The sequence below is a fragment of the Acanthopagrus latus genome, chromosome 8, assembly GCF_904848185.1.
Source record: "Acanthopagrus latus isolate v.2019 chromosome 8, fAcaLat1.1, whole genome shotgun sequence".
Lineage (NCBI taxonomy): Eukaryota > Metazoa > Chordata > Actinopteri > Spariformes > Sparidae > Acanthopagrus > Acanthopagrus latus.
In genome coordinates this window covers 18,710,554-18,735,759 of record NC_051046.1, presented here as the reverse complement: position 1 = coordinate 18,735,759, position 25,206 = coordinate 18,710,554, and the positions used below count along the sequence as shown (strand labels likewise).

The 25,206-nt window shown below is 41.8% G+C and overlaps 1 protein-coding gene across 7 annotated transcripts in view; it reads right to left on the bottom strand.

The window, feature by feature from the left end:
- LOC119024565 (transcription factor SOX-6-like) overlaps positions 1-25,206 on the bottom strand; it is a 113,081-nt gene that overhangs the window by 77,298 nt on the left and 10,577 nt on the right. For 3 of the 7 annotated variants that reach the window (XM_037107477.1, XM_037107476.1, XM_037107479.1), the window contains exon 2: positions 16,116-16,185. The exons of 2 other annotated variants lie outside the window; for them this stretch is intronic. Coding sequence is in view for 1 of the 5 variants with exons in the window: in XM_037107475.1 (XP_036963370.1) it covers positions 12,597-12,601 (5 nt within the window). In the remaining 4 variants the exon portion in view is untranslated. Of the gene's footprint in view, positions 1-12,596; positions 12,617-16,115; positions 16,186-16,655; positions 17,334-25,206 lie in introns of those variants that run through there. 2 more of the 7 variants (XM_037107480.1, XM_037107475.1) reach the window with 2 other exon arrangements.

Sequence of the window (25,206 nt, the reverse complement as noted above, 5' to 3'; positions counted from 1 at the left end):
AGTTCCCTTCTTAAACGTGGACAGTAACTTAGAATCCCTTTGTGAGTGAAAGAAAAACGAAAACCGGGGTCGGAATTTGGCAGGAAAATGTTGTTCAGATCTGGCCTGGAACCTGGCGACTTGGCAGAAACAATCAGGCATTGTGGAGCGTGGACGGAGAGGGACCTGTGACAGATGAGAGCGGGAGAGAGAGGGCCCCCTCTTAGAAAAACAGTACACAAAGCTCCATTCACAACCCAGGTCCCTTCTGCCACTTGTAGAGCGAGAGAAGGGCTACGACAAAGGCCTTCGACTCGACCAATTGGGTGTAAAATCTCCAGCCGTCCCAGCTGGATAGAACTGAGGAAGTGGGAAATACCAAAGAGAAAGAGAGACAGAGAATAAGAGGAGAGGGGAAAAAAACTGGGGGAAAGAAAACCGTGGCCTTTCCTTGGGATTGTTTGTCTGTGTTGGACAGTCCCAACAAGAAAACACAGTGAAGAAAAGCCGAGAGAAGCTGAAGCTTGAACGGAAGGAAAAACAGAGAGTGTATCAGCTAAATTGCTGGAAAGATGACATTATTGCAATAGCATCCAATACAATTGTCATTCTGTGCCCTTTAATTAAGGCACTTAAAGGATAATTCTGGTTTATTACAAGTTGGATCCTATTTGTGTAGTTTGGCCAATTCTGTCCATGCCAATACTGTTGAACCGACCAAAATAACTGCTGAGATCAGGTGACACAGCAGCGCTATATTGTGTGTCTGTTGTGTTGAGTAGTCAGCAAGGTTTGCCATAATATTAACCATTCTGTCTGGAGGTAAAGCTGAATAGTAAACATATCCATAAGGTTGGCAATGATATCTCATTACTGACAAAAACTGTTTGAGCTATCTATGGCAATAAAGCATGTGAATATGAACCAGTAAGGTAAGGTTTACAATGGACAGGCATTATTTAAGCAATGCTGCCATTGTGTCAGTATCCAATGTCAAAGTGTCCAAAGAGTCATACTTGTGAAAGTCACGCATATAAATAGTACTTAAGTAAAAGTACTATTAATGTAACTGATATTAAAAGTACTTAATTATCAAGAGTAAACTTGGGCAGAGAATTGTACTTATAAGGTATCAAAGGTACAAGTAAAAGTAAATTGTAATATACATACATAGAGCTTGCATTCTCCAAATGAGTCATCAAATAAATGTTGTGGAATAAAAAGTACAATTTGCCAACAAAATGTAGTGGACTAGCAGTATACAGTAGCAAAAAGAAATGGAAATAATACAAGTAGTAATTGTAACTACTACAACTAAAAAGTATAGTACTTGAGTAAATGTAAATGAGTTAGATTAAATCACTGCTCAGCTTTTACGTTTTGAGTACAAAGCTATCAATTGGTATGATGCCAAAACCTTCAAAAATAAGATCCAAGTTGTAACTGGAATTATTCTTTAAAAGTGTACTTCAGCAGTGCACATTTGAGGAGGTCACAAGAGACCAAGAATGATCAAAAACAAAGCACCAGAGGCCGAGACATCTTAGCTTTTGGTCCCTTGACTGGGTTGAGCTAAAGAAAACAGGCTGGATCCTACACCAGTGTCGATCATTCAACCCCCTGCCTCCTACTTAATGGCAACTTTTTTCAAACCTAATTGCTGAAATGAAGTTGTTTGGTGGTCATCAGTTAAGGTCTGCGGTTGTATCGGGCAACTCCCAGGTGTGAATGAGTAGCAGGGCGTTGGTAAAAAGAACATGTGTGCTCAGTTACTTTCCCTGGATAAATAAATGAAAAAAAATCATCTTGAAGAGAATTGGCCTTGTATGAGAACGGCTCTCCCTGCTCCTAAATCTTGGGTCTGTCTGGACTCTCATTAGATCATCGCAGAGCGCTGCAAACAGAGGGCACTGTCATAGGTCAGACATGTGGAATGTGAACACACACACTCTGCCCTGTTTTCTCCCAGAGATTCCCTTGTCCTGGCTTTTTTGCTCAAAATAGAAATGTTCAATAGCAACGCCATTAAGACCCAAACCAGCCCATTTCGTCACTGCCTTAATAGCAAGAAAAGCAGTTTTGTTTTCTGAAATTCCAGCCCATTAACATGGATTTCTCTATAAGAGGCACCTCTGTAGCCAGCAAAGCAAACAACTAGCTGCTCTATTTTAAAGCTGTGGGTGCTTATGGCAGGCGACTGCAGGTATTCTCTGACCTTTTCATGACTCAAGTGAAACAATGAAGGGAGGTGAGCAGAAGGCGGATGCTGCGAGCGAGGATCGGGTCAGAGCAACTTGTACATCAATCAGTTGTCACGACCAAATTCTCAGGTAAACAAAAGTCATTGTATGAGCATGAGTATAATACACTGACGAGCTGCAATCTAATCAGAGCATCACTGTAGTAACCAGGAGCAGCCACTGCAATTAATAAAGAGTTCTAAGTCTAAACATATTAAACATATAAAGTTACCGTTACAGTGACCATCACTGACCAGAAAAAGAAAAGAACTGAATGATCAGAAGAAAAAGATATCACAGTGCTGCCAACGATGTTTGATTGACATCACACAGGAAGATGGCACTCATATAAGATGAGTATTAGCTCAATGATTAGTGGCTGGCGGACATTCCCTGCATCCGTTTGGTGATGTTGCCATCGGCCTAGTTCAGAAAATCTCTGAACAGATGTTCATTTTAGGTGAAAAACTTTTTTTTTTTTTTGCACAGTTACAGGTAGTGTGAGACCTTAAAATGCTATGACGTAGCTAATAGCATCAAAAATATTTTTCAGTAAGTTCTCTCTTAGTGCATGTAATTATTTTGTGAGAAATGGGTGGTTCAATATTTGGTTTTCGAATAAATCTCTTCAAATATAAAAATTGCCAAAACATGTTCCCTATTTATTCCGTGAAGGAAAATGTGGAGAGAAATTCACTCCAGTGTCTACACAGTTTTTCAGTATTAACAAACATTGTGATTTAAGGATTTTGTCTCTCATCAAATGGACACCTGGAGCAAACATTAAGTCGGCCGATGGAAATTCTCAATCAAAGCCAATGATGGAACACTCAAAAAAGTATGAATGCGTCGTTTGTACAGTGGACGTAAACACACTCCGCTATGCCGGGTCTCAGTGTCTCGGTGTTCAGGGACCCGGACCAAAACCGCAGACCCCGAGAAATCCAGAAGTGGCCTTATTGACCAACACCCTCCCTTGTGCTTGTTATTTTTCCTGGCATGTGAACACACCCCAAGCTAACACGAATACAGTACACATATACATTTATCTACTTCGTGGCAACGATACAGAGTAAACCATTGAAGAAACCATTGAAGACCAAAGTCAACACTCAGTAGCTCAAAAGGACTGTTTGTCTGCTACCTCCCGCCCACGGTAGTTAGAAGACCCACAGTGTGAATATTTTGTCTGTTAATCCTTAAAGTAGACCACATTGTCCAGGTAGCATATAAACAGAGAAACTCTGCCTATAAACGGCAGATTTAATACAGTACTTCACTGAAACAAACAATGAAAGCCCAACTACGTGTATGTTACTTGCTGTTGGGTATGAACACTTGGCCATCATGTAATTTTTTTTTTGTGAGGTCTATAACTGGGGTGAGTCCTCGGTGTTTCAACATCTCTGTAAACCACCAAGACTTCTAGCCTGTTGTTTGCAATATATTCTAAATCCAACAGTGTATAGTCCCTAGGTTGAAGACGGACATAAAACAGAACCTGTAAGAACAGAAGAGGACCGAGACTAGAACCCTGAGGAACCCCACAAGTTACTGCTGATCTGCTGGACGTAACAATATCTAAACCAACCAGGAGCAGTTTGAACCAGCTCTTCTGTATGGTGTGAATGATCAGAGACAGCAGGACTGACGCCTCAATAACATATCAGACAAATACAATTGATGACACTTAAAGGTCAAGTTAAGAAGAAAGTTGATCCCTGGGTCTCATTCCCAACCCATCGAATATTGCGCCCTAGAATGGCAGCCAACCCCACAACAATCAGAAAGTGTCAGTATTTGTTGAGTTGGGACTAAAACTCGAAAACAACTTTTCTAACAAATTGGTCCTTTATTAGTGCAACTTTTGAGCTGCATGTCACAAACAAACCCAAAAGCTTTTTAGTCTTAAATGTGCACTATGTATTTTTTCTTACTTTCCTCTGATAATAGCTTGTTTGTTCAGTTATGGAAAAAAATAATATTTCTGAGTATAGTTACCTCATTAATATCATCAAGTTTGAATTTCTCCTCCAAAACTACATAGTGCCCCTTTGAGGATATGAAGCCACTATCATCTCACAAATGTATTCGGTATCAAATATCTCATAGGCAAGATATGTAAAGCAGAGAAGGAGCCTTTCATTCTTTCTCAACAATGACCTAACTGCCTGTGAACAGTCAACATCAATTTTAATACATCCTCCTTCTTCTTTCAAATCTCTACTACACTCACTCCACTATCTTCATTATCTCTATTTCTTCTGTCCTCTTTTCACCTCTAATCTGTATCAGCTTAAACCTTATGCAGCCTGCCATTAGACAAACACCTTATAGGAGGTAATACGTTGTTTACCAGCAGGAGCTGATGCAGCAGCGAACTACCACATGTCCTCTCACTTAAGGCCAAGATCCTTATTATCCCATCAGTTACCTTTGAACTCTTTGGGTAAGAAACATAATGCCACTGTGATGCACAAATAAGCTTGTTGCACAAGTTCTAAGCCTTGTGGTGGTCTGACCTTTCCATATAGGTGACAGTAGCTCTAAACACAGGGATAGCCTATTATCTTAAGAATATAGATTCAACGCTGGACATCCTTTTCCCAAGAAAAAAATACATTAACTGTCACTCAATATCTGTCCAATATTTTTTTAAAACAGCCAAAGGATTTATGCTTTACGTCAAATAAATTAGGCAGATTAAGCAATCAGAGTGGGTTAATTTACCAGAGGGTTAAGTTTCAAAAGTATCATTGGCAATGTCTATTTCAAGGCAACATCAAAAGTACAAAGTCATGATAGAAGCCTGTGGCGATACGACAGCTGCCCTCACACATTTTTTAGAGTGATTGCATTAGCCCTGAGGCTAGCAGCAGAAAAAAGTGAGCTTTAATAAGTCATTATAGGACACGAGGGTGTCACCGTGGCTGAGAACAATCATCCGACATTCATGTTTACTGTTTTTCAATGTAATTTACTGCATTTGTCTATCTCTGGTACACATTTATAATGCAGTAAATGCTGAGCTGAGTGGACGTGACGGCACAAGGGGAAACAATTAAGATACATGTTAATTAGTTTCAGTTGTTGATTTGGCAGCAGACAGGAAAAACAAAAGCACAGAAAATGTACCATCTTCATTAGAATAAAAGTCTATGCATTTTTAAAGAAGACCAATGGTTAAGTGGCACTGGTGCAGAGATTTAATATCAGTGGATCAGACTGCATAAAGCCATTAAAACAAATGTATATACATCTTTAATGTTTTACAAATTTAAATTATGCTGTATTATGTAAACTTTATTTATGAATAGACCTGAGCATTTGCGATTGTTTTTTGCAAATCGGAAAAACAAAATCATTTAAAACTTTGATGCAAACAAAAGAATTAGAATCAAACAAGGAGCTCTGGGGTGTAACATCATCTGCAGGAGCATCCAAACAGGTGGCTTTTAGAGCGCCCAGGAGGTGCGAAAGCCTACTAATCCCAGATTAGGACTGACAAGTCGTTTCACTGGATGCCCCCATTGTAATCCCAGTTGCCTCTCTATCCTCTGACAATGAGCTTTGTTCCCTATCTGCGAAAGAGCTTTGAGGATTTCCTCAGCTTTGTTAGCATGAAATGGCTGCATTATTCAGAGGCATGCTACTCTCAGTCGGTCGGAAAACAACATATTTTTATTTAATTATTGACTGACCTGAATGTGTAATGTGTACAGATGGGTCTAACAAGTCATCTGTGCTAAAAACACAGGATTTAATTTCTACACATTTTGGCAGTGTCACATATAAGGGCATGTCAAGAGAAAGAAAGGAGGTGTGTGGGAATGTAATTAAATGTTTTAACATATCAGGCGTTCATGTGACACAGATGCTCCAGATGGTGTTTGGGTGACTGCAACACTCAAATAATCTTAAATTCAACCAATATTATACAACAATGTTTGCATTATAGTACAGTCTGAGATATGAAATTCATAAGTTCAATAATTGTATATCAATTACCCTATTTCACGACAAATAACCTACAGTACAAATGTTTATCATGTGTCTCTCAGAGTACCACAAAGTAATTTGTTTAGGATTGGCTCCAGATGACGATGAATTTCTCCTGCTCTTTTGAGAAATTTATCTTGATCAAATTTCAACAAATAGTGATGATGCATAATGTAAAATCATAAATCGTCATTTAACTTCCATCTGTAAAAACTCAAAGCGAAAGTCTGATAGATCCTGAAGATGTAAAACACGAACTAAGTTACACAGTAGATTTGAGAGCATTTTAAAGGAGACAGAGGAGGAGTGATGCTGAACCGGCAAGAAAATTTCTTCTCCTCTGCATGAGCAGTTGTCTTGTTTGGCAGTCGGAGGCATGTCAGTGTCCCCCAGTATGTCGAGCTGTCACAATCCACACTAATCCTTTCCACGGTGTGTACCCTGCTCGAGCTGAAGCCGCTCGTTATAAAGTCTGCGTGACTGTGTTTAGCTGTACATGTGTATTATGGGAAAGAGGCTGGGTGATTTGAAACAGTTATGTGCGAGTCAATAAGATATACCTGATACTACGGACAAGTGGCCTATATATACAATTAACACGTCCAGGGCTGAAAAGTTGAAGAGGCAGTTCTGTGGCCACTTCAGCGGGTGAGGAAAGTCAATAAGTCATGCTCTACCTTTCCCTGGAATATGAACATAAGACAGAGTATGTAAAACACAGTCACACACTTGAGTGAAGAGAGGTGTGAGTGTGTGCTGCAGGTCAGAGCCTCCCAACGCCGCGCGGTACTACAAGGTATCCATTGTACTTTTCCGGCCCACAGCGAATATACATTGTTCATGGCGCACAAGGCCTTGCTTTAAAAGCATGCAGGGTGTTAATCTAGCCAATCACAGCAGCCGTTGTTCACATGGATTAAAGCCCTTGAATCGGGGCAAATATTTAGAACTCAGGTGGGGTTGTTCAGTCCAACGTGCCTGACGTCAAGCATGGAAAGTCTGGCAGCAAACTTTCATATCAATAATTTTCTTTTCTGCTGCTCAGTTTAATCAATCTGAACAACACGGTAGCTTTTAAAACAGTAGTGAGTGAAATGCAAAGACAGTTCATAAAAGCTTTTACATTTGTTGTTTTGAATGGCCCATGTTGATAGGGCTTTAATGAGAAAAATATTCTGGCGCAGAAGCGATGTGCCACATGTTTTCAGTTAAGTTTGGAATAAATAGGAGAAGAATTGTATAGCGATAGAGAAAAAAAAAACGAAACGGCACAAACAAAGTGACACATCAGCAAGCGCACGTCACAGTGCTGCGCCCACTGAAACAGCACAATCACCGCAAATGACAAATTGAAAACAGACAACTGGAGCGGGTGGATTAGTGCTTTAAGTGAATGTATAAATATCCCCTCTTTTTCCTTTCTGCTGCTTGTCGGACTGCGAGTGTAACCGTTACTCGGCCAGCTGTTGTGATTTTTATCGCATTAAGTATCGTATCTTGACAAATCTCTCATGAGACTCAAGCGAGAATTTCACAGTTGCTGGAAGGGAGCAGAGTTTTTTAATAAAGCTGCGTTTCATTTTCGCCTGCTGCTCCGCTGGACTCTCGCTCTCTTTCTATTTGGCCATTACTCTCTCCATCGCAGCACTGGTCTTGCAGGCTGTAAATCACAATTAGGGGGTTCATTAGATATGGCTGATTTATTAAGACCCGGGGCTTGTCTCTGGGCATTTCAGTCGTATATTAGCCAACTACAAGATCTCATACATAGTTATGAGACAGGCTGTTTACTGTATGGCATATAGGGTCATATGCCAATAGACATTAATAATTGACTAAGACTCCATAGGTTAAATTAATAGCGATCCAGATGATAAATCATTTGCATTTGTATTTCTTTTTTCTTTTTATTTTTTTTTGTACACAGCACTTCTGACTGCATATCCGAACATGCATCTTTCAATCACAACAAACTGGCAACTGCATTAAAAATCTGTCTCTATTATCGGTGGGCGATCCGGCATTTGAAATAGAGCCAAGCATTTTGGAGCCTCATATAAAGGCTTTGACAAAACATACTCCGGAGCGGCTTGCCCTCTTCAACACGCGCACATAAATTTTGGCATGTGTTCATATCACAGTTACTCCAGTCTTAAGTGTCCCTGGCTCACATAATACTGCTTTGTTTCCCCTGTAAATCAAAGTGCATTTATCGCACCACGTATCAGCTACTGTCAACAATCGCCTGTAAACTCACGACCCAGATAAAGGTGCTGTTGACGCTTTCATATCAAAAAGGAATACTGTCTTATTGTACTACAGTGCATGTGTGCAAATAGCCCATTTTCTGACCTGCTATTCCAGTTCTGCCAAATTTAAATGATAGAGTTAACTTTAGTAAGGCAAAACAAAAACATCATGAAACTGCAATCAACAGCTTTTGACGTCCAAAACAGCCACTCATTAACTGGGCCTGCATTCAAAATCATTTATCTCTCTTTATGTCTTTCTCTCCAGCATGCCTGTTCATCCTCTGGCACCTCATGGTGCCGGATCACTAAACCTCAAGGGGAACTATGGAAATAGTTCTGGATTAGTTACAACTTGAACAGGTGAGCTCTGACTTGTTCAGGCCTATTTATAGAGAGTGTGAAATCCTATTGTTAAGACTAGAGGAGGGTTTACTGACACAGAGAAGACGGGGAAGAAGAGGTAGAGAGAAAAACAGTGTTGGCTCAGTCAAAACGCTTCCTGTTCTTAATCTCGACACTGATCTGGTCGTAGATCAAGTCCAATAACACATACATGCCTGGAAGGTGACATAAAGATAAACATCACCTGTGTCAGGTGTGTGTTTTTCAAAAGAGCTATAAGAACTAAGGGATTTTAATGATTTCTAATCTTACACAATGATTTCCTTGTTTTAACCTTTTGGTCAGAACTTTCTCAACATGAACTGTAACAGCCTTTAACAAAACCTAAATATTAAAGTGAAAAAAAAATTATATGAAGCAAAACGTTGTAAATTACTGTGTGCAATTTGCACGTTCCGAAACAAACTTAGGCTGCCCCTATCATTTTTTTTTTTTTATCATTTTGTCCACCAGTTATTTTCCCAAGTAAACTGTTAAGCATTTGTTTTTTGCAAAGTTGCGAAAAAAGTGCATCCCAACTTCCCAAAACCCCCTAAAAATCCAAAAATATTCAATTTACTGTCATGTAGGACTGAGAAAACCAGCAAATAATCACTGTTAATGAAATGAAAAGTGTGTATTTCTCTGCACTTTTTCTTTAAAAATTACTTAGTTGCCGGTAAAATTTCTATTGAGCTCTAAATCACATGCATGCAACCAACTTCTGACACTTACAGGAAAAAGCAGCAGTAAGTGTAATTAAAGCTCTCAAGCACGGGCACGTATCCTCACACACACTTTCCTCTGGCTGACTCCAGGTACATGACTAATTGACGGTGACAGAGAACAAAGGAGAGGATTAGGGGATTGGGAGTGTGACACACAGCCACAGGTCAGAAGGACAGTTAGTCCTTTAGTCTTTAACTGTAATTACGGACGGGCAGGTGTCACCAGAGGACACAGCCACAGTCGATACCTCCACACCCTGCTGGGTGGCTCGCTCCCATCCCAGTGGGTCAGGTCTGCTGAGTGCACGATGTAGATTCCACAACATGGACGTGCCTCACCACTGGCGTCATTCAGACTAATTTAGGTATGTTTGTTGAGCGGGCAGAAGAGGAGGAGATTAAGCTTTAGAGCAGGACATTAGTAGAAAAGTGACATGAAGTCTTTCAATGTGTCAGAACGGGCCCTCGCTTGACAAACCTGAAGAAATAAATATTAAAATCCAGTCAATGCCAATCACTTTGCCTCACTGCTTTTATTTTCATTTTGAAAGAAAATATTGTCCTTGTTGCTTCCTGCCTTATTGTTTGAATTTATTAGTTAATCAAAGCCTTGAATTAAACATCATGGAAATAATTGTCATTTCTAAGTCTATAAAAAGTTAATTCATGCTCTGAATTACTGCTCAATTGTCCACTTGTTATCGTTTGTGCTTTGAGAAACATTGTGTCATTAGTTTTAGTTGTCCAGCTTCTTTATCAGCGGAGCCTCTAATTGCTTGACGGCTCAGTTGATTTTGAAGCTAACCAGGAGCGATGTTATCCCTCTGCTCTCCCTACAATGGGGCTCATTGGATTAAGTTCGAGCAGGCTTTGTTAAAAGCTGGTGCAAATCTAATCAAGGAGAAGACCTCAATTATGCTAGCATGTACTTAAACGATCAGATCACTAAAAATGGAGGAGGGGGTTGGCCAGTGTGGGAATGCAATCAGCAGCCATTAAGGTCAGTTCATTTTGGCTGATGGCGGCTTTAAAATGAGGTGCAGGTTTTTTACTGTAATGGGAATACTGTAATTATGAGGATGCAGTGCTGTTAGTGTTTGGTAGTGAGTTGCATTCAGGGTCAGTTAAGTAGTCTTCACAAATGGGAAGCTGCCACAAGTCTCTGAGAAACAGGTGTTAGCATTGCAGCAGAGACATTGTTGAGGTGGTGCTTTGTGTCCAGGCCTCACACAGAAGCGACTCAAACACGAGCCATTTAAAAACCCTCTGTTTTCAATGAAGTGTTGAAGGAGACAGGCTGCAAAGCTGAAAAACAACTTTTTTTTCCAGCTACGGCATGTTGAAGAATGTAACAAGCTGAGGAAGCGAATTGTTTGAAGAGAATAATATGCTGGACTGCTGTGATCTAAGGACCAGGTGTGGCGACACTTGTAGCCCAGAGCACAACAGCTGAGATTGACCCTGACCTCTGACCCTCATGACCCATGACAGTTAAAACAGGAAGCAATTATCCTGAATGTCAGCAAGTCGGGCGGGATTCCTCAACAGGAGGCCAGAAGTCCATGTCACAGTTGTCACCGAACAAGAAACGAGAAAATTGACAGAAGTTCAAACATGCAGAGTGAACGTAGCTGAATACACACTCACAGACACACACACGCTGAGTTTCTGTCCAGCGTTTTTGTTGCCGGTTGAGAAAACTGATTAGGAACTTTGCTTCAATTCATCTCACACTTTTTACACCTGTTTTTTTTTTTAATGTATGAAGAACCACTGAATTATCTACATTTCACAACAGTTTACACAAATCGTGAAAATTGTTGCAAAATTAAACTAGTTGTGCTACAATTACAAATACATTTTTGAAAGACAACATAGTCGTAACAGACTATTTCTAGCGTAACAGAAAATTAAAGCATCACTGTTAGAGAGAGTTCAAGAACACATTTACTTTCACCTCACTGCAACATTTTCCCTGTTCTCCTCCAAACTCAGTCCTGCCAATTCCCTGTGTACTACAGTTCTCTCCACCCTGCCAACTCCTCCGCTTGGGCTGGGTGCGTGTATGTGTGTGGCATGTGCTTTTTTCTGAAACACTGCCAGTCCTTTTTTTTTTTTTTTCATCTTTTTCAAGGTCTATACCTCAACAAAATAAAACCGGTGGGAATGGTTTCATCCGTTTTCAGCAGCAAACGGAGCAGAGCGGCAGGGCTTACCAATCAGGAGCACAGCACAATCTGGATAAAATGTTTGCAGGAGTGTTTGCAGGTATGCTGCTGAAGACATGCTCAAGATGTCTCGTCATAATTTTGATAATCTGATCTCTAAAATCAAAGAACAAGGCACTAATATCTCCCTTCTTTCTCTCACTACGTATGCATTTCATCACCATGTATCCGTGTAACTGTGTAACCAACGCAGGGGCAGCAAACAATGTGTGAGACACACTTGGTGCACGATGTCAAAAAGTGCTAGAGTAACATTTAAAAATCATTTCCCATGACAAAACGTGTCATTTGACAAATAAACGTTTGTCTTGAGATTGCGGGGGGTTCGACAATCTTCTCCAGGCATCTTGACTCATCACCAGGAGCAACATGCCATGAACAGGGATGCCCCCTCTTCCCACCTGCCAACACTATCCACTACTACTACTCCACGCCGTCAGATCATCTCACATTTCACACTCAAAGTGACTGACACCATGATTCCCAAGAAAGTGTATAAATTTCATCTTGGAAAACACAACCACCTGGGAAAATCTTTACATAATGATTTCTCCTTCCTCCGCTGTCGACTGCGGCGGAGAAGACCTCCAGGCACCGGTCGCCGCGTCCAAGTATGAGCAGCAGTCTCTATGTGAAGCAAGTGTTGCTGAAAAGGAGCATGCATCCCAGTTAAAGACCCTCTCCCTGGATAAATCAAAGGTTAAAATATAGATCCATCGTAGGGCTGCCCTCCTCCTTCACCTCCCTCTTCCATTCTCACTCTGCCTCCTCATCTAGCCTGTGCATTACCTCATCAGAGGAGGATCTGCCTAAAGCCGCAGCGGTCACACAACAGACAAAAGCGCTCATCTCCAGGAAGCCGCTGCCGCTGCCTGTGGTTTTGGAGAGAGGAGAAGAGAGGGGAAAAAGTGACTCAGCCCCACGGCTCCTTTCTTCTCTCTGCCGACTTAGGGATAAACGGAGGGATAAAGCACAGGGGGAGATAATATTTAGAGCAGGCCCCATTTCAAGGGCAATAGAAGAGAGAAAGTGGGGTATGAGCTTGGGTGGTTTGGGAAGTAGCCACGAGGGTCGTTCTATACTGTTACTGGCAGAGGGCCTCGCACCGTGGATTAATGTGTAAGTGGGGAGGAACCGCCGCTGGCCCGGCCCTGCCTCTAAGCCCCGGCCGCTGCAGCTCCACGAGCCTCTTCAAAGCAAACCAGATGGGCCTCAGACGCGATGTTGATGAGGCATGAGTGTGCAAAACACAAACACGCACGCAGGCACAAACACAAATAAATTGACACAGACACAGCCCGGAAAGCAACGACAGCGACAAACACAACACACAAACATATGTACTCGTCGCACATGTGCTGGCGGGCCGGCACGCATGAACGAATGCGCCGACTCGAAGCGTGGCCGTAGCAGATCGCTCAAGTTCAGCTCCCTTTATCCCGCAGCTAATTGGAGCCCCTCACCGCTAACTTGCAAGGCATTCTGTCCACTCTAGATGCAAGTGGACGTTTCATATGTGTGGACAAATCAGATCAATTCGCTAAATGTCCGAGCCCAAGAGGACATAATGACTCACTGTTAACATAAGGTTAAGTACTGAGAAACAACATGAAACTTTGTTAGTAGCGCTGATTCGTCTTACACTGTAACACAGTCAAGTTCACATACAAAGCCAAAGTAAAAAAGCAGAGAAGGACATTGTTTTTTGGGGAAGCCAAACAGGTAACCTCAGAGGATTCATTAGCTCATTAGCTCATTCGTTTACCACAAATCAGCCCAATGATCGCCCGCTGTCTGGTCACTTTTCTAACTCTTTGCAAATGACTGCCATTACAGCAACTATGTGTTACGACAGAGCTCTGTAAATAGGCCTGTAATGATGTCTGAAGAGGCTGAAATGTTTTCTCAAAGTATTTTCAAACTGCTACATACAGCTCTATTTAAAGGATAAGTGCAACCAAAAACGACAGCAAGTTTCACAGCAGTGAACAACAGAGTTGCATTCTCGAAGTCCCCATCTACTTCAGTTGTTTAGGAGAATGCCACAAAGCTGTCTTGCTGTGAAGCTTTAGAAATGTTGTGGGGACCATGAAACTTCACCTGATGTTCCATCAGCATGAGGGTGAATAGATAATGACTGAATTCTCATTTTTGGTTGCACTTATCCTTTAAGAGGCCACGAGTTCATCATATATACTGTAAATATGCAACACACTGTGTAAATTTAGGGCTAAGTGAGCTGGGATTTTACTCTCCAAATCGAGCACTGAACAGATTTTGGATTCACAAATAAAAATCTGGATGCAGTTCTCCACACTCAGAAGGTAGACACACTGTAACCAATATGAGCCTGCTTCAAGACAGATTTTATGAATCGTCCAGTGATCTCAGATCATCTGAAACATTAGTCATAGAGCTCACCCCAGCTCTTCTGATCAAAGCCATTAGATACAGTATGTACAGTGTAAGTCAAGGCCTTGATTTTTGCAAATACTCCAACGCACAGAAGCCTCTTCCTTCCACAGTCCTATAAAACAGAGATACCATAAATTGTTGCTGTCAGGACACGATCGGTGCCCTATAAAGACTGTAATTTTGTTAGGAGGGTCCACTTGTCATCTTACCGCCATGTAATTAGATTTGAAAAGCAACTGCATGTTAAAAGAGACAATAATGTGATTTCAAGTTTCCAGATGAACTGATGAAATTAAGGGTCTGATAGAATTACAAGAGGCCTTTTTGTCCGGTTTTCCCCAATCATGACACAATTCTTTTCTTCAAAACACAGATGACACTGAGGGAAAAAAATGGATGATAACAATAACAGTAATGTTTGCTTAAATTTATTGCTGTTCAGTCATAAAACATAATCTTCTGTTACCAGATGTTACGCCAGTGAGATGCACGAGATAATGGTTTTAAACACTTTTGACATGCAAATGCTTAATCAGCATTTATGTCTACTTGTTCAAGGCCCATCATTGAACCTGACCGATCACGTTTTTGTAATTTCATAATGACTAAGTGACTCCGGGGAAAAGAACACTGTGAAAGCGTATATTTCAAACCATGTTCTCCTGAAGTGGCATATTTCTTTGCCGAAACGAATTTTGTTTTGTTGGTCTTGAAACAACATTAATCATGACGTTCTAGGATCACCGCCAGCATGTTGATATCAGATTCATCGTCTCCGCTCAACATCTTGCCCCAGGTTCTGGCCAGCTCAACCAGACCAAATCTTCCTCCTCAAATTATTATATTTGAATACTTTTAAGAGGAATATAAGGATGTGATCATGCAATAATTCATAAGAATAAAAGAGGCTAAGATTTATCTGAGCTCTATCTTCCGAGTCCTTAATGGGTCTCAGCCTCCAGGAAGTGATAGAAGATGATTTAAACTAGCCATGAATCGAGTCTTTGAAACAGACTCCCTGGCCAACCGGCGGGACACTGATTATTATTAACCACAACAAAACACCGAAGCTTGTCTGTCCGCTCTGCCAATGAGTCGCCAGTGAGAATCAAACATGCCACTTGTTGACCTAGAAGTGACACGGCTCAAGGGCCACTAGAGAGGGCCTTAATAAGTATTCTTAAACAGGGGGATTAGCCAGATGGTCAGATCACTCTTTTCTCCAACCTCTCCCATCTGTACATTTCATACGTCCCCTGTCTCTGCTGAATCCATTGAGATCGGCCACTGCGACCTCACCAGCTTAATTTGGGCTAGTGTTACCTACAGCACTATTTGACTCCAGATATAATCTTTATTGCTCACAGAGAGAAAGTCCATTAAAAGGCATACTGTAGGTCCGGGCGCTGAAAGGTTCCTGGAGTGATGCCTGTGAGAGTCTTTAAAAGACCCCTTTCTTCACCCAAGTGAAAGCAGCTATTGAGGGCGCACAGGGCAGAATACTAACCGGAGTGGAGGTCTGCATTTGCTGTGAAACAAATCAAAAGCGTTCTGTATGTGCCGATAGAGGAGAGAAAGGCGGCGGACATGCACGGAGTCAGCCACAGTTTTGCTTACATGGACACACATTCACATACATGCACACAACAGACGGTGTGTGCCGCTCTGCTCACACAGCCACAGCAAAACGAGGTGTGTTCAAACACCAGCAGGAAAAGCTCTGTTCAGTTTTGAGGAAACAATGATGTGTTCTCTGTGAGAGATTCTTATCAGCCATTTGGTGCAAGCAATCATCCAAAGTGCCTAACAATGGCACAAAAGAATGAACAAGCTCACATTGAGGGAGATCAAGGAAGTAAGTATCATTTGTGAGAATCAATTAGGGAGACTTACAGGAATAAGAGACTTCAACTCCAACACCCTCTTCTCACTTGAGGATAACTTTAAAATTCATGAACGTCACCTGAAAAAGAGGAAAATAGAAGAAAATTATGAGTATGGCAATACTTCTGTGTAGTATGTTTCTCATCAGCAGCATCACATAAAGGGTAATTTCATCAACTACTTCTTACATCTAGTATATTCTAGCCCTACCGATTAACATTTTGTCTCAATTTTCAGTTTTCACTGTACTTTCTACCAAAGAAATAGCAGAGACACTGTTTCTGGAAGATGTTGCTGTTAAATTAAAAAACAAACCTGATTTGTCACCAGAATAAAGTGTTGGCATTTCACATTTCCACAAACAATTGCAACATGAAGAAACTTAAAGTTTCAGTATATCAAATGCAATAATGAATGAAGAGCGTAGTGCCTGAGGACTACATTTTAGTGAACGCCGACCAAATTCTTTGCATCCTGCCAACAAATTGAGGTTTCACAAAGTATGAAAATTTGAATTGGAAAGTGTTTTTGGAGCCCAATGAATCCCACCTGAGGTCCCTCTGTAGTGGATGCTCAAGACAGAACAGAGGTCCTGTGTCAGGTCCACAGCATAGCCAACAGAGGATCAGGGTGTTTCTCACATAGAACTTTCACTGAACAAACATTGAGACACGCAGCCACGCAAAGTCTAACAAACGACAAACAGCGCGATTCTTGGATGGTGCTTTGAAGTCGAAAAATTGGCCGCAATTTGTCCTAATACAGTCAGTGATGCCTGATATTTTCTTTCAAAAACTGATTCCAATAAGGGCAGGAGAAGGAATCACTCTTATCAGATGGACAGCTAGTCATTCCTGGGCTGGGCTGGCTTAAACAGTCCACTCTGAGAGCTAACCCGGGGTCAGTCTTATTATAGCCTCACACGCACGCAAGTACATACAACAAACAGCCATTTGCTAAACCAGAGGTTGAGGAAAACAAATAATAACATCAAAGTGGTCAAACTGCTGATGGCGCTTTGAAGGTACCGTGTTCAGGACGGTACCGCCCAGAGAGGGGCCCCAAATTGAGAGAAGACGGGAGCTACTCTTAATTGAGAGTGGGAGGCTGCTAATTGAAGAAAGAGCGTAACTGGATGAGGAGGGACTTAAAGAGAGAGGCTGCATTCACACAGACGGGCAACAAAACACAGCGCAGCAGCAGTTCTCTGACACAACGCATCATGACGGCACCTTAACACAACTTCTAAGTCGCACAAAGAGCACAACACAAACACGCCTTTGATTCCACAATTTGAGGCTAATTGAGAACAATGAAGAAAAAAGCAAACACTGGGCATGTATGATCTTTTATTCATGTCTTAATCAACCAAATGATTCACTCTTAGATGCATTTTTTTTTCTCTCAGGGCACAATTAAGAGCAATACTGACCAGAACAACTCAAAGGCTTGTACGCTAAGAAGTTCTTGTGATAATAATAATGATAACAAATAGTCGGCAAAAACACACTTGTGTGGAACACCCATGTGAATACTTCTGTAAGATGTAGCTTCTCTTTTTTTCTTTTCTTTTTTTTTTTTTTTGTGGAAGAAGCAGAATTGCCCGACAAAAGCTGAGAAGCAAGACTCTAAAAGCCACCTCCTCAATCCCCTGAGCACCGTTCGCACTCTGCGGCTCTTGATGACCCGTCTGAACATGTTCCAGATGTCTGCAGAACCAGTTATTCTGTTTCCTCTCCTATTATTTTTTTTTTTTTTTAAAACCCTCTCTTCCCTCCATTCCTCCGCTCCACACGCCCTGCCACTCATCTGCAGATGGCAGATCTGACACCTGGAGGATGCTGGGTAATCAGAGAGACAGCTGGCTGCCCAGTAGAGGAGAGTTGCTGCACATGCTCACACACATGTACATTCTGCAACGGACTTGTGTGCAGGCATACGGTTGAATTCGCACTATAACATGCATGGATTCTGCACAAAACAGCCCATGCTTTTCTGCCTATTCTGACATATTCATATGGGTAATTAAACAACTGTATTTGAAAAGGGCACTTTCCCTTTATTCTACTAGAATTAAGGTATTTTGCCTGGTGGATAGGGATAAAACATTCTTAAATAAAAGGTCTAACTTACTGTGTGCAGGAGTGTGACCATATAGTAGTCACTGAGGGTGTGGCGGAAGAGTTAATGACTATAGATTTCAATACGTGTCTTACAAGAGTTTCATGCTCGTACGGATCCATCATTCTCTATTTTTAAAACTGAAGCCAAAGAAATGGCTGGGTAACAAGTCAGTGTTGTCATCTCTTGGCTGGAAGTGGAATCATATGATCATGTTGTGTTCCAATGAATGATTCTCACAAACTGAAGTAACAAAGTAAGCTGTAAACATTTTAGATTTTTTACACATGTAAGAGCAGCCCCAATTCCAAAGAATTTGGGACAGACAGAATAGGAGAATGTGCAAATCCTTTTTGACATAGACTCAATTGAAAACATTACAAAGACTATATATAATCAACAACCAGAAGCAATCCAGGCACTCCAGACAAGAAAAAGTTTTAAAATGAGGAAGAAATTATCAAAAAGCTGTTATTATAGTGGCCAAATCATTAATAGGCTAGACAAAAGCCAACATTTTGACCACTAGGTCCCTTTCAGAGTTCCAAAACGACCACTGCCGTGATGGAGATCTAGTGGTCAAGACATGTTGGCTTATTTAATGAATGCCTTTTAATGACTTGGCCAATGTACGAAAGGCTTTTTAATATTTCCCTCCCTCCTTTTTGAGGTGCTCTTTTCTTGTTTTGCAAGAGCACGCAACACTATTTCCAACAATATGTCCATTGTGTTGCATACAGCAACAATATATTTAACGATTTACCTCATTAGCTTCATTGGGTATAAATATATGATTATTCTGAATACAATGTTAACAGAATTTGGGAAAAGTTGCAAAAGTTGAATGTTTATCTGTAAACAGATTGGCACAATTGGTAACAGTTTTCGTTTTTCTTCTATCATATTTTACACAGCATTACAACTTTTTTGGAATCATGGTTGCAGTTTTTTTTCTGATGTAAAATGTGAAACACAGTTCCTTAACTGAATATCACTGACAGCATTTACACTATTATGCAGCTGACTCATAAAATAACTACTATGCGATTTAATGATGTTGCTCCATGAGTTACAGTACTAGTCACAGGAACCATTTAGCACTAAAACAGTCCCATAAAGACAAGCTGACACACACTCTCAGACAACAAGCCCACATTAACAATATACTCTTGTTTTATTATTTATTTTGCTCTCCCTCCCTTGAAAACACTCTCTTAAAAGCTCATCCTGTTTATTTTTCTGTATTTGTGCCCTGTCACAACCATTGCTCTTCTCCTCCACCTCTGAGGGGGAGCTGACATAGGAGACCCGGGCTATAAAGCCAGGCTCTTCTTGACAACTGCAGGAAGTAACAGCTACCTTTTTGGCCCACTGTCCAACAGCTGTAAAATGGCACATGTTACCCTGCCGTTGAGCCAGTGGCAAAAATGCACCTGTCTGGAAAAGAAACTTAGAGCAGCAAAACGAAAGGCCAGAGACTTGGCAGAAGGAGAGCTGTGACATCATAGCATTACAGACAGAAACAAGAGAGGTAAGAGATATGGTGCACGACAAGGAGATACACTGTAGGAGCGACGCCTGCACCTGCACAATGAATGCAAGCATTCACGCAACAAAATATGCACAGTCCCAAATGTTGTCTTGTTGCAGCTGTCAATGCCACTTGTGCAGACGCGGACACACTGGAGTAAGAACAATGGAACTCTATGAGACAGAAGCGCTCTCAATGAGCTTAGCGCCACATGAGGCTCTGTGCTGCCACTTCCATGTCTGCACCATAGGAAACGGAGTATGGTTCCAACTAATCATATGGGCAATTAAACCAGAATGAGCTTCATTTGACCCATAAATGATGAGCTTATAGCACACGTTGACTCACAGTGGACTGCTGGCTATGTTGCACAGGCCTCGCAATGTTTCTGTTATCATTCCTCTAATTTCTCTCCAGGGCTGCAAGCAAGCTACTTGTCTTCTTATCGCTGACTATTATTTTTACTGCATTTCACACAGAAATTGTGACTGGTTGTCAAGCTGGAGATTTTAGCCTGGATTAAATGTCTTTGCTCAAAGCCTGCAATTTGATCAGAGTTCAGATATCAATCCCATTTCCTAAAAAATATGTTTATACAGTACTCATCTGCTGTGACAAACATATTTTGGAGAAAATGTAATTGTTGTCTATGATACTATCAATTGGCATTGTCTTTGCGAATCCATATTTTTTGACAGCCTAAAGGACAAATTATTTGAAGTGAATTAATTCAAAGTGCCATATGAACATGTTTAAAGATAAACATGTGTATAGTTTCCTTCTCGAGGGTGAAAAGCATGGCATCACAAAAAGGGGCAAGACTCTTTCAGACAATATTTCCTTCACGGTGTTGCACTCATTTGTGCGCATCAAACAGGACTGAAAAGAGAAAAGGTCTCACTACTTTCCCACCTTTACACACACACCTGGTCACACTCTGCGCAAAACTTGTTGGACAGCTGGCTTTGGAAACTTTAAAAATGTTCACACCTGCTGACCAATTCCAATCTCAGAAAGTTGTGGGAAGTATGGGTTTCAGACACAGCTGGATAAGGTAGAGGCATACTGACCCCGTATTGAACCAGCTCAATCACCAGGATAAAATGTTGGTAGTTAACATTTCTGCAAGCCACTAACACGTTCACATCTCTATGTGTCACTGGTCACATGCCATATTGACATTGCTACAATATCACCTTCACATTACATGTTCATGACTTCAGTTTTACATCAGGAGGAAGAGATGGTGGTGGAGTTAAAGCAAGAAGGCTGCCAAGCCAGTGACCACAGTTCAAGCCTGTGTTTCAACATTTGTAAGTGAGAAGCCACTGGGTGATTTCAAGGTGACCTTGTGACATCTCCAGTGGTGTTTGTGGTGACCAAAGCAGGTATTTTGAGCCAAAACATATTTTCCTAACCCTAACCGAGTGGAATTTGTGCCTTAACCTTACCAGACCATAAGCACAGGGTTGTCCCAACATACAGCTGAAAGTATGACCTAAAGAAATGCAACGTTGCAACTTATCTGTGTTTGCAGAAACATAATTGGGTGATTGGGTTCACTGTACGGAGGTCGGAGATTGGTTGGTTGGTTTGGTGTACAAACGCAGGACTATGATTCCATGTGTGGTCGGGTTAAGGTTGCTTAAACTCTTGCTAAAGGTTGTGGAAAGCTAATCTTTCAATAGAAAAGAAACTGCGGTTATGTTGCTAAAAAAAAAAAAAGACAGGGTTGCAAATATGCATGTGTGGGAAAACTGCTACTCAGAACACCTTTAATAAGAGGAATGAGCAAGGGGATGTTTGCATGAGTGAAAAGCCTTTGTGTTCTGTTCACAAAAGACCTAGGTGAACATTACAGAGGCTTAAGTGACAACATGTATTCTCTCCCAAGTCGCTGTTAACATGAAACATTGCTGAAGTAAATGGCAGGAGGGAGGGAGAGGGTTGGTAGGGGCAAGCGCCAGCACATACATCTCAACCTCGCCCCTTCGCTTGCTACCCTTAGGAGATTACATTATGGCGCTTGCCATTGTCCCGCGTCTTCAAGACAAAGCCTGTTCCACTGTGCAAACAGCGCGCCTTGGAAAGATTGTAAAAACAAGAGGTGAATGTCAAAGGCAGAAGTGAATAGGATCTCTCCCCTCTTTTGTCAAGCTGGTAAGGTATGCACAAACACATCGCTGCGTGACAGAGAAGAAAGAAGGGCCTTGTGAGGGAAGGAGCCGGAAAAAGTTGAAGCGTCTTCCTATGAAAAGGCCAATACCGTGAGAAGTCCCCTGCCTTACTCCTGGGTCTATAGAAAAGCTCCTCTGCAAGTATTTGGATGAAAGACCCCCAAAAACACACAGAGAGCATTACACTACAGACAAAACACAAGCCTTGGAATGATGACCTACAGCGACAGAGAGGAAAAACACTGTCTGAAAAACATTCAGGTTGCAAAACGTTTTGGGATCCAATAAAAGAAATGATAGTTTAAAATAATATATTCATCAAGAAAGCAAATTTTCTTCTTTTTTTGCTGCAAAGTGATATCAGATGTATGAAGACCAGCCAACCACTGCTGAGCTTCCACTGTCCCAGCCTGAAGTCAACCCTGTCACGACCCAAACAAGGCTTTAACTGTCACGGGCAATAATGAGGGCGACCTCGGCTCCCTCTAATTTACAAGGCCAGCGCCAGCCTGTAATTAATTGCTGCGTGCATAAATGTAAATGAGTCCACTGGGGAAGCACAGGGAGAAAAAAAAAACGGCTGTCAGGCCAATATTCCAGCAGGGAGCAATCTGCGAGAGAGGGAAATGATTTAGAGGACAGCGCACAAATCTGCTGCTCCGTAAAACACGGAGGAGCTGAATGTGAGGGGAGGCTTGTTGAGATGGAGGAGGTGGTTGTCAGGAGTGGTTGAAAAAAAAAAAAAACGAATAGAAAAAACTGTGGCGGCAATAAATATCAAATGTTTTACTTCAATCTTCTCCTCCCCCATATGTCTACAATTTGTATTCCTCGGAGAAATCAAACAGTTTATCTCATCTGCCAGATCCAAACTCCCCCACCCCACTCTGCTCTGACTTGTTGCACTCTGGTGACATGTTTTTGTAAAGAATTAATGTACGCATTTCATTTTATAGAAACCTATAGCATACTGCAAATATTTATTAAAGATCAAGCCATTTCCTTTACTTAATTCTCCCACAATTTTGCATCACACAAGTGCCTCTATGTTGCTCTCTCTGAGGCTGGAACAGACTTCTTGGCTACAAGAGGTCAGTGAGATTCGGTCTGACTGAGTGATTACATGGTTAAGAGTTATTGATCTGATTTCCACTAAGCAGCATTTTTTTTTTTTTTTAAATGAGCCTGTGGTTTTATGATGCTGCTCCAATTTTGTGTCCGGTCATTATTTTTAATCTTAAATAATCCAGGGAACATTAAGAAGCACTGACAACTCTACAGGTGGAACTGGGCACTTAAGTAGAGTTTAATTGGATTAATCAAGCAGTGACAGGAAAGTTCTATTGCTATGAGTTGAGCAGGTACTGACTCGATTAATAGAAGTCAAGCGAGTCTCTGAAGAGATGCAGTATTTCTTTCAGATGTAAGTGTTTGGGTTATGATGAATCGGTCGGAGCTGATACACACCATGACTCCCTCCATCATCACCATTGTTATCTTTTGCTTTATCCTCCATCGGCAAAAGTCATGGAGTTGCACAATGACAAAGCACACATAGAAATCAAAGGGAGGCAGGCGGAAGAAATATGTAATCATTTATGTTAGCTACAATAGCTGCTCTCATTCATAAATCTCCTGCACAAAAGGCCGCTGCTTAGCTCCCTTTGTGGGCGCCATGAACAAACAGGCACCGAGACCATTGTTCATTGAAACCTGCACAAATGTGAGGAAAACACACGTGAAATCCTCAATGTATGGGTCAAAGTAGTGACACTTAAAGACACACACATACACACGCACGACAGGGCCCACAGCAGCCACAATAGCGTCTTTATGACATAAGCTCCTTTTCACTACACTGCTTTACAAAGGCAAATGAGATTTTTTCCTATAGCGGGCCTCCAGCAATAACAATTGACATCACAGGCCAGCCTACTTATGTTTCCCATATTAAACAGGGAGACACGGCGTAAGCTCCTGGAGAATGAGACTAAACAGCTTGCTGAGACAGCGATTTTCCCTCCTGCAGTGGCAGACCCTCCAACAGGGAACCATCAGCTTGAGGGACTGTGGCAAAGGCCCATTTTACTTGGTTACACACCGGCGGCGAGCCAAGACAAATTAACTACCCCAGTCTAACAATACAGTGGTACAATTGATCTGATTGGTTGTTTCCAGTGTGGTCTCATCTCAGTTCGTTCCCAGAACATGCGGTGAACATTAGACGCCTGAAGTAGCCCAACAGGTGGGTCCCCCGAAAAGGGCCTGCGATTCTCTTCAGATGCCTCTCACACATGCACAGTGCTGCTACCATTACCATTAAGTGTATCTCGCGTATTCTTGTGTGTGAAGCCCTCAGGCACAAATGTCAGCAGGCAACGATGCTCCAACCATCTAAAGTGTGTTGGATTACGTGGCGGAAACCTGAGGTCTGAGCGCAGTCAGCTCGATACCCGAGCCAGCGCCACTCCTCTGAGCACCCCGTCATCACTGAACTCCACACTTCTGCTAATCCAACTGTGTGTACAGCACATAGCATACCATATACAAATAGATATCATCCAGGAGCATGTCAGGAGCATGTCATTTATGAATACATTCCCAGGCGCTATATAGCCCTGGGAACTTCACGACACAAGGAATGAACCTGATGTGTGTATCTCACGACGACAGCTCTGTAAGCAGCCGTACTTTTCTATTCTGAGCCACACAGTAGATATACCAAGCCTCTCACTGCTGCCTCCATCTCTCCCAAACACTCACCACCATCTCATGATGACAACGGCCCGATTAGAGACTTCTTTACGGCCTGGAAACCATGGCAACGCCCTGCGTAGACAAGCTGGCCAGCGACCAATTGGATTCAGGCTCCGGCGGGTGGGACCACGTTATCCTGGCCCTCGCTACTTTACCACAGGGTCATTTCAGAGGCCTCGCACCCCGAACCCTGCTGCCACGCCCCATTACTCCAAACCACTACGAGTGGTAAAGTGAAGGTTAGCCAGGCCGCTTTTAGAGGAGCGTGACGCTACTGCAGATGGGAGGAGCGGACTCAAACTATAAAAACAACGTAAACATGAGCTCAGGATTCAATCGCACCGGGCTTGTTTTTCACTTGAAAGTGATTATTTATCTGTTTTACTGTGTTTGGCAAGATGAGACTGATTATTTGGTGCAGAGGGCAAGTCTTGGTCATCCTCAGAGAAAATCAAATGGCCCTTGATTAAGAGTCATTTTCAATAAATCACATCACAATTAGTGGCAATAAGGA